This window comes from Poecilia reticulata, linkage group LG7 (genome assembly GCF_000633615.1).
Source record: "Poecilia reticulata strain Guanapo linkage group LG7, Guppy_female_1.0+MT, whole genome shotgun sequence".
Classification (NCBI taxonomy): Eukaryota; Metazoa; Chordata; class Actinopteri; order Cyprinodontiformes; family Poeciliidae; genus Poecilia; species Poecilia reticulata.
Window position 1 is genome coordinate 8,578,825 of NC_024337.1, and position 10,479 is coordinate 8,589,303.

Here is a 10,479-nt window from a genome sequence, read left to right on the forward strand (position 1 = left end):
AAACTTGCTAAGTTGTGTTGCTGTTGCAGCTGAGTCCTTTGGTGAAGACAAAGAGATCATCGACCGGAAAGTCTTACCCCCAGCTGGGCCCTGAGACCAAAGTGTTTGTGGTCTGGGTGGAGCGCTTTGATGATATCGGTAAGCACACACTACTTCTAGTTATAAAACTGTTTCATGTGGCCATACAAATGTTTTAATAAAACTTTTCCGGGTTCAGCAAAATTATCTGAAGCTATTAAATATGACATGACTGTTGATGATTGCTTTGGGTTTTTGGTCTGCAGAGAACTTCCCGTTGTCTGATCTGTTGGCGGAAACCAGCACAGGCCTGGAGGCCAGCATGAGCAACAGCACTTCCTGCAGGTATTCAGAGGTTACCGCTGAACGCGCTCTGCTTTCCGCCATGCACAACCCATCGTCTTGTGATTTGGTTCAGATCAGGTGCAGAAAGGAAGAAAGAAAAAAAAAAGAAACACTTGTTTTGCAAAATGGTACTTTAAATCTGCTGTGCAAAACAGGAAGTGTTCCTATGAAGTGTGTGCAAAGGTTGGCAGAGAAAAAAGTGTGTGGCAGAGCAGTTTGTTGTGACAGTGAACAATGTTATCTATCGCTTTTAATGAACTTCAAGTTTAGCTTTACTTTATTATTTTAAAGAACATGTATCTTAAATTACTTTAGTTTTTTTCATCATGTTTAATGTGTGAGTTTAGAATAAATTCTGCTGCTTTGAACTTTGTGCATAAAATCAAAACAAAAAAAGGTTAAAAAAAATAATTGTCATATTTAAACAGGATATCTGCACATTTTTAAAATCTTAAATTCATTTATCTAAAATTAATGCATTAAAACTGTTTTATATTAATTTAAAAAGTTTAAACACATTGATCACAGGTCTTAAATTTTGTCATGACAAAAATATTTAATCACATATTCTGTCATGTTTTTTTTCTCTCTTGATTTTTCTGTCAGACGAAGGTTTGAGTTGCACACAGGTGTCTGCATTGTGTTCTGTGACTCAAGGGTGTTGAGGCTACCGCTAAGTGCTAATGTACTATTACTAGTTAGCAAGTATGGCAATACGGAGGTTAAAGCTGTAGAGAACATAGCAATATATGTGATTTTCTTCTCTCCGTTTCTGTCGTGGTAGAGGTCTTAAATTTCATTTATAATGATCTTAAAAAGTCTTAAATTTGAGTTGGTGGAACCTGCACAAACTATGCAGGATTAGAGAAGAGCGTCGGTCTGAAAACATGTGAAAGGGACACAAATTACACATTTAATCTTTGTGTAGATTAAAGTTAAGCTAAGTTGGAGACCGACATGTATTTCAACAAACTTTCTGGTGAACCTGGGACATGTTGATGCAAACAACCAAATGTAACAAGGCTTTATAATGCAAGCAAAAGTAAAAGTATATTTTTGTCTGCTTCAATCTTTTTATCCTTCATTCTTATTTCATAGGCATTTAGTCTTTAGTGTAAATATTCCTCATTCTCAATAGATGAGGTTGTAGTGCATTATGTTTTTGTGTTAGATTGCAACAGTGATCTCTTTGAAATGATTTATCTTGTTGTATGAACTTTGTGTTCTTTATGGAGACGCAACTCATGGGATTCCTGTTCTAATATCACTATAAAGAGGCCATCTTAAACCGACGTTGCTGCTGTTTTTCACTCATTTTACCCATTTTAGAATTAAACTAAGACATTTTAAATATATTTTACAAATAAATAATCAAAGATGACCATCGAATGTGTATTTTTTAAATATACTCCTTCCTGGTCTTTGCTCAAGGTCAGGGCTGTTGGAAAAGGACGTTCCTCTGATCTTCATTCACCCATTGAAGACAGGACTCTTCCGGATCGGGCTGCACGGCGCTGTGGGCAAATTTGGCATGGTGATCCCCCTGGTGGATGGCATGGTGGTCAGCCGCCGGGCTCTAGGTAACACTGTGGCAAGGCACTGTGACCGGCCGACATGTGATGGCTGACTACTGGAAACTGTATGTTTAGTTGTTTTTAAAGGTGACCTATTATGCTTCCATGAAAAGGTTAGGGCAGTTCTATGGGCCATACAACACATGTTCACTACATTGTTCTTGCTTCAAATCACTCTTGGATAATGAGACTTTAGTTTATTCTGAGCTGTTTTAGAGCCTCCTGTCACTTTAAAAATGCTGGCCACGTCCCCTCAACTCAACATTTGCACTCACACGTGAAAACAGCTGCAAACAGATGCACAATTGTACAACTGTACAAATTTGACAAGCAGAGGTGGAGCCYGCTGCACAACCAACAAGAATACATCCAGGGCTTTCTGAAAAGTAGGTCAACAACCAGCTTGGCTGTGGTTGCTAGGTAACGGGTGCAGTGTGCCTCAGCAATCAGGAGGTTTTTGAAATGGTTCATTTTCCAGACACCAAAAACATAAGTTTATTTCCAAAAAACATCTGGGTGGTGTTTTTTTTTTTTGTTTGTTTGTTTTTGGAAGCAGTTGAGACCCAAATGGAAGTATAAGAAGTAAAAATAACATTGATGACATAAATTTGTGGATATATTTCACTTTAAAAGTTGGTCTTTCAATGGCATTTGTCCCACTTGAGCTGCTGTGGTGTCTAGTGTCCTCAGTTGTGTATAAAACTTTAAAAGCTAATGGGAAAAATAGAATTTTGATGTGACAAAATTGTGAATTAGTTTTTCTTTCCTTTGGGTCTGCCTTTCAGGGTTTCTCGTGCGTCAGACGGTGATCAACGTGTGCCGACGGAAGCGCCTGGAGAGTGACTTGTACAACCCGCCGCATGTAAGGCGAAAACAGAAAATCACTGAAATTGTGCAGCGCTACCGCAACAAACAACTGGAGCCTGAGTTCTACACCTCCCTCTTCCACGAGGTTGGAGATGGAAAGCCTCACCTCTAACCCCGCTCCCCCCATCCTGTCCTAACACTGGCTCACACACACACTCTTACCCTGAACCTCTACACAACATACAGCTGCGGTCACACATCCATCCACAAACACACACACACAAAATCTTTATATTTATACTGTACTATTTTGTTATTTATATGAATACATATATCAACACTGTTTGCCTTTGACTCTGAGATCAAAGTGTCAGAAACCATGCCAAGGTGAGGGAGAAACACCAACATTTCTGTATTCCAGCCGCCCACCCCGGCTCTGAATGATGGAGAGTCTAATAGTCACCGTCTCTGTTCGTGTTTAGGTTCAGGCTTTGCAACAAAGTAAAGGTTTGCTTGGTCTTTAATGCAATACGTCACTAACAATGTTGGCCTTTCTGAACTTGTAAAAAACGTTCTTTACACCTTTGCAATTACTACATGATTTTATGGGGTTTAGTAACATGAAATTGTGCTCAAATCTGTTTTTTGTCATCAATCAAAGCAGATGTCTGTTTGGACTTTTGCCAAGGATTAAAACGTTAAATCGACATGACCGTGTTTTTGCAAGACAAAGGTTGACCCATAATCTCATCTCACCACTAACTATCCACATCTTATTTCTTGCTAGCGCCAGCTACAGTCTTCCTTGTGCAAACCTCACGTTTGGCCTTTGGTCTGTCCGTCAGTTTTCTCCCATTTTCTTGTGATGCTTTACTGAGTGCGAATGTCATTTTTGATGCCCTCTGTGCTTCATGCATGGCTCTCCTGTCACACAGCTGTGTGTGTGTGTGTGTGYGTGCGTGCGTGCGTGGCCAATTCTTTTTGCTCGTTCAGCTAGTCAGTCGACTCTACATGAGGTCAGGGAGCTTTTAAGAGTTCTGAACGTGGCATTAAAAACTGAAAGTTGTCACTTTAAATTAATGAAATCTCAAGACTACACTTTTTTTTATTATTATTTCTTTTTTTTTCTTCCTTCTTCAGAATCTGTCAACAAAATGCCATTAGTTTCTCAGTAGTGCTGAAGTTTACTGATAGAGCTCCTGGGTTTGGCCTTGATGTTTGCAGGGCTAAGCTTAGACCAACTCAGATCTGGTTTAGGTGTGAAGCTGCTGCAGATACCAAACTGAAACATTGCACAGTGTGTCTCTTCTAAACGACATCCGAATGATGGTTTCTCCGGCCAAAGTGCTCGCCGTAGCTCACAGTGTGATGGTGAACAGTGCACACATCTTGAGTCAGCCTATGTGTGTAAAGGCTTAAGATYTCTGCACCATGCTGTATAAACTTGGTCAGATTTGCTGATTTAAGCTGTATTTCTTTGAAAACCATTAAAAAAAAAATCTAATTTCTGTTAAGTTTGAAGTTTGGCCTACACAAACGTACGTCAAACCTTAAATTTTAGCTTTATGTTTCACTCATATTTTTTCACTGTATCTTGGTTTTGATTAATGCCCTTTGACTGTCTGCCTGTAATAATGTGACTTTTATTTATCACAGAGATGGAACAGGGCAAAACACCTCTTGGTTTCTTTTTGATATATATTGGAAAGTCTTAATGCACTGAGCACATTTTAACTATTTTTTGTTACCTTACATGTCTTTTTGTACTTTTTTGCATTTTGAAAGAAAATCCCTGCTGAAGGAAGAGTTTTATCTTGTGAAATATGAATGAAGAGGCTTTGTGGAGTTTTTAACCTATCATGTCTAATTGTGACTCACTTTTTATGACAGTGCTGTATGCACACGCCTTTTCTGGAAGGAAAGTTCATTAAATATGCTTCAAAGAAACTGCATACAATCAGTCACATGTTGTTCCTGTTACTCCTCTGTTGTTGGACTGTATTTAAGGACTTTCTATGTATAGAAGTGGAAGATTTGTAAATATATGATAGCCTAAGGCATTCACAAGTTGTCTGTAGTGTTCCTCAGCTGAGGCGATGGAGAAAAAAAAGTATGTAAGTCTGCAGTTATGTGTGGGAGGAACGTGATGGGTTTGAATGTAACATGCATCAATTAAAACTATTATTGACCTTTTAATTTTGCCCAGTCCTAATGTTGGATTCTGTTCTTGTGTGATTGAAGAAAAGTCATTTTTCTGTTTTGGTCTTCACCTATTACTGGATACTGCCAGACAGCTGGCTGAAAGAAGGTTTTGACACTTTCTGCTATTCTATGAAACAAATTACACAAAAATATGTTTGATCATAAAAAGCCATATTTGTTATGGTCATAAGCGAGCAGATTGTCAAAAGAGCATTTTAAAACCGTTAGTCCATTAGGTGGGTCTTTACTCCAGATTTATTCTGTATTTAAATATAAATGTTATAAATGATGATAAATGTAACTTAGTTAATATTTTAAAAAACCCTTTCAAGACCTACTATATATCTATGGGATTGAGGTCTGGACTTTGATTAGGCCACTCCACAACACCCAACTTGTTGTCTTTGGACATTAAACCATGTTTACTTGCTCTTTGCCAAAAAAAAAAAAAGCTCAAGCTTAGTTTGATTAGAAGTTGAGTTTTGAGAACAATGCAGTCTCTCCACATATGCTCAACTGCAATCAGGTCTGGACTTTGACTGGGCCATTAAAACATGGATATCCTTTGATCTGTATCATTCCATTGCAGCTCAGGTTGGATGTTTTCTTGCAGCATGGTCAGTCATTGGTTTGTAATGGTGATTTCAATAAACTGTATTTATTAAGACATTTATATCTCCAGTTGAAATCTCAAAGGGCTCTTTCACAAGTTGATGATTGAAAGCTACTGGACTGAGTTGTGGAAAACTATTTCACCAAGCACTGTCAGATGAAATCTCTCAATCAGGTTTATTCATATGCTGTGCACAATATAAAGAGCTTGTAAGACGATCAATAATGAAGCAAGTCTGGGTGAAAAGCTCTGCCAGGCAGAGTCAACACATGAGTTTTATACCAAGGATAAGGAATTCAAAACAAGGGGTGAGACAGTCTGGCTCTGATGCAGCTTTAGAAAACAACTTCCAACCTTGTACATGTAACCCAAGTCGTTGTTTTGGTGAGAGTTCACAAGCATTTCATATAACATGATCAGCAGATGTTAACTTGTAGTAATTTTCCACCACAACTGTAACTACGGCTGCCCTGTGTCAGGCTGACAGAAGTAAGATTGAGATGTGTTGCCCAAAGACACAAACAACAAGGCGGGAATCAAACCAGTGATCCATCGATTGCAGGAGGGATTGAGGAGCTCCTACTGCCGTCACTAAGATTTATGTTTCTCTTCTGAACAGAGCAGCTTCCACTGAGACCCGGGACAAACGAAACAACTGCATTAAAACTCTGCTTAAACTACACACATTTACCAGTTAGGTAACTTCTGACGACAGTTGGTGGCACTGCTTTTTATTTAGAGGTATTAAAAGGTAAATACTAATGAAAACCACAAAGTTTGTGATTATTAATCACAGGAAAAATACATTATTCAAAGATGCTGCAGCAGAAAATAGTTAATATTCAAAAAATTTAAACTTTACTAGATGCTGAACATAAACAGTGTTGAGTTTGGAAGCGACTGAAGATTTATCACTAAACACAATATAGATCAGTAAAACCATTTAGAAATTCACATCTATTGTTCAGGAGCTGCTAAATGAGATTCTGCAGTCTTAAAAAATGTGTGTAATCATTTTAGACTTTAATATGAATAGTTCACCAGCAGGTGTACTTTAATCAAACATGTAGCTATTGCTGCCGGGCAGAACGACCAAAACTCGGGGATCCATCTGCCATAAAGTCCTAATGAGCTTCCGTAGGGGAGGAGACGACAGCTGGCGCTCTCTGTGGAGAACTTTAGCAGGTAGGCTAACTTTAGCATTTATTTCTAAAACTTGGCTTATTGGTTCATAATGTAGACTAACACATTAAATTATCATAAAGCATCTTAAATTACAGCTTTTATAGAAATTCTGTTTAGGTTTCTATAGTTACAGACCTATGTATACCGTGATATTGGAGGCCTTGATCTTTTTTTATTGTAAAAATTTGAGACTCAGAGTAGTACAAAAATGATACAGTGTAATATGACAACTGCGAGGGGGTTACAAATGCGTCACAATAAAATTACATAAATACAGTAAAGAGAGCGCATAATGTAACCTGGCTATTCTCTGCATGGTTCTCTGGAGATGGTTTACAAATTATGTCTAATAAGCATGCGCATATGCTTAGGCGTGACGTACGTTTCGCGCGGGGGGATGGCTACGTCATAACGGATTATGACGTGAACCAGTATCAAAGGCAGCTTACTGCTACGGTTTAGTTTTAAGTAAACTTTATGTCAAGAAGAGAAGCCATAGTGAGCAGAACATTGTTTCTTTACGGAAACCTTTGAATAAAAATAAAACTTTGAAAGATGGAAGAGTCAAACGGGCAAATGAACAGAAGCATCCACATCTCCATTGACAACCTGGAGGACATCATATTGCCCCGCCTGAACACTTTAACACCAGCACAGTGGACCTTGCTTTCACAGGGTCTAAGGGATTCACATATAACAGCCGTCATGGCTGACATACTTACCAACATTTTTCAACAATGTGTGGAAAATTCACTGACCGTCCTTGTGCCAATATTGGAAGATTGTATGGCGAAGTGCATGAAGACTAAAATGCCAGATGAAAACATCAGTGTGCATTTGACCAACATGATTTCAACAGAAATGGCCATTGTCCTCGAGGTGTCTCCACCAGAAGAAGTCTGTGAGAGCAGCATGGAGTTGAACTCATTGATGGAACAGGAGGTCTCTGAAAAAGTAACGTCCATTGCAAATGGCATCAAGAGAACCTCTAGTTTTCCTGCAGAACCAGCAGTGTTTGCAAGTGGTTGCATTTCTAACCTGAGAAATTTCAACAAGATGGTTTCCAATGCAGTTCAGTGTCTTCGCAAACACATAAACAGAGTCAGCTCAAGATGCGTCGAAAGATACTGGAGTGCATTCACAAAAAAGCGAACCTCAGGCGTGTCTCCAGCAGAAGCAGAGACTGCCTTTGACCTTACAGAGAGAAGTGTTTCTCCTAGTGTGAAATCTCTCTACTCTGTGGCCTCTGTTAGCGAGAGCATTGCTGAAATCATAGAGAAATATTCTGATGATGCAGGTGATGCGAAAGGTGCAGAAGATGATGCAGATTTTTGCCTAGATCATTTTGAAGTAAATGAGGTTGCAGATGGAATTAGCAAAACGATTATTGACGACCTTCATTACTGTAAGGCTGAAGGTTCGGTTGGACAGAAAGATACAAGTTGTTCATGCGCTCCTCATTTTAACTTAAAAAAGATTGTTGGTGATATCAGAAATCTTTTCCGGTCAAAGGGCAAAACTGATCCTGCTGGAAAAGAAGAAATAGTCAAAAAAACACAATTTTCCAGATTTGCCAAGGATCAGTTCGCCACCATGGCGTCTTCTTTGGAGATCTCATTCAAGGACTCAAGTGACACGAATGTGGTGAAACTGAAACAAGATACATATATATCAAACACATTGGCTCGCCTCATGTTTCCTGGATGTGTCCCTGAAGATTCATCAGTGACGAAAACAGACCAAATTCCTAAGCTGGATTTTCAGTCCATCAAACCTCAAATTGACAGACTGTGTACAGAATTCATGGAAAACCCACAGTTGAATGACAAGATCAAGCAGTTTTCCAAGGAACTGACAGATAAATTATATACTGATATCACCAGCAGCCATCATTATAACCTTCCTGTTCCCCCCGAAAACCTTTCAGAGTCTGTCCTCTCTAGCGAGAAAATAAGTGACATTTCTGGCCAAATAGAAATTTGCCCTGAAATCTTCTATGCCAGAACAGAAGACGAGGTGAGGAGATTTCTCCAAAACATCTTTCTTTGGCTCAAAAATGAGGAAATAAATCGCATAAGTGAGAGTGACAGGGTGTCCAATGTGCTCTCGGAGATCAATGATCTTGTTGGACAAACATATGAGACCCAAATCCCCAAATCCATGTCTCCAGGAACTGAGAAGGACTCCATCCCAACCATTGGAAGAGAATTCAAAGAGCAGCCTGAATATCATGAAAAAGCTGAAACTGACTCGTTGATTGATTCATTGCTTACACCACCAGGGACTAGGTATGTCAAATTTGTTGAAGAAATCACTATCATTCCAATTCCAGAGATAAATGAAACCATAGAACAAAAGAAGAACGAGCTGGAGGAATGTATGAAATGCTTTGCGATGAGAGCCTTTTTGAACTGCTGGGAGGAAAACGGTGGGCCAGTGAGCACTACAGACATGAAGAGAATCTTGTCTTATCTGTCAGTGGAAATCATACAGGAAATCACAGACTTTGAAGTCAGTAAGGACAATGACAAGGTTAATGTCTTTGTTACAGACCTCTACTCTGATCTGAAAAATCAGTTTGGCTCCACTAGAGATCTGTGGAAGGCTTCAACATCACTAGATGGCCATCCTCTTCAGGACGCCATATTGAAATATTTAAGAAAGCACTTTCTCATGACACGCAAAATGGGTACAACTGAGAAGATCACTTCAACACTCACAGAGATTTTTTGCATCCTAAAATAGAGAGCCATTAAATTACAGACCACAAACACAACCTCACAATCACAAAATTCAGTAATAATGCAGGTATAGTGCACTTGGATTGCAGATCAGAGTTTTCGTTTTTATTTATTTTTTATGTTAGTTTCAAGCTCATTCCTTTATTAATCTCCATTGCTGTTCATTTGTCTTTCCCTGGAGGTGACCTGACCCTGGAAAAGTGGAAGATGGATGGATGGATGGATGGATGGATGGATGGATGGATGGATGGATGGATGGATGGATGGATGGATGGACGGATGGACGGATGGACGGATCAAACTAAATTTAGAAAGGTCAGGGCATCAAAATCCCAGCTTGGCTTTTTATATCTGGAGTCTTACAGTTTAGGTTTTCGTCGGGTTCCCCGGTTTTTCCTTTAAAAAACCATTCATGTATTCCAACTGGATATGCTAAATACTCAATTCACATTTCCTGTAGACAGAAATGTGAAGAGAATGGCCACTGTCTCCAGCTGCAGTCCTTGAGGGCCTGTGTCCTGCAGCCTTTAGACCAGTGGTCCCCACAGTGGGTCCTGGAGGGCCGTCATCCTGCATGTTTTAGTTCCCTCCCTGGTGGTAGTAACCTTTTCAGCAGGTCAATGTTCTTCTTAGGTCTTCTAATGAGCATCATTTGATCCAGGTGAGCTAAACCAGGGAGGGAACTAAAACATGCAGGATGCCGGTCCTCCAGGACCCACTTTGGGGACCCCTGATTTAGACAATCAAATTATAAGGTCATTAGCAAATTCCTAAATCAAATTCTAAAAAATCATTTCTGGGTGCACATTATCAATTAATTAATTAAAAGTATGTATCAAATGTTGACTGACATTCTTAAATCTAAACATATATTTGAGTGTTTTCTCTGGACTTTATGGAAATATTTATATGTACATATTTTTCATTTTGTTTATGCTACATATAGTCATATTTAAATTATTTGCAACATCACACACACGTGTGTGTATATATA

The 10,479-nt window shown here is 39.1% G+C and overlaps 2 protein-coding genes across 5 annotated transcripts in view; both read left to right on the forward strand.

Annotated features, from left to right (window-relative positions):
* The window catches only part of LOC103467108 (Ral GTPase activating protein non-catalytic subunit beta), a 48,696-nt gene extending 43,756 nt beyond the window's left edge, over nt 1-4,940 (forward strand). For all 4 annotated transcript variants that reach the window (XM_008413186.2, XM_008413189.2, XM_008413187.2 and 1 more), the window contains 4 exons: nt 30-138; nt 285-363; nt 1,795-1,943; nt 2,723-4,940. In XM_008413186.2, the coding sequence (XP_008411408.1) occupies nt 30-138; nt 285-363; nt 1,795-1,943; nt 2,723-2,916 (531 nt within the window). In that variant the 3' untranslated portion in view covers nt 2,917-4,940. The remainder of the gene's footprint in view (nt 1-29; nt 139-284; nt 364-1,794; nt 1,944-2,722) is intronic.
* A 1,815-nt stretch (nt 4,941-6,755) lies between these two features.
* LOC103467109 (uncharacterized) lies at nt 6,756-9,731 on the forward strand. Its single transcript, XM_008413190.2, has 2 exons — nt 6,756-9,218; nt 9,296-9,731. Exons 1-2 carry the CDS (start codon nt 7,300-7,302, stop codon nt 9,306-9,308), a joined length of 1,932 nt encoding a protein of 643 aa, XP_008411412.1. The 5' UTR covers nt 6,756-7,299; the 3' UTR covers nt 9,309-9,731.
* Nucleotides 9,732-10,479: the final 748 nt, after the last annotated feature.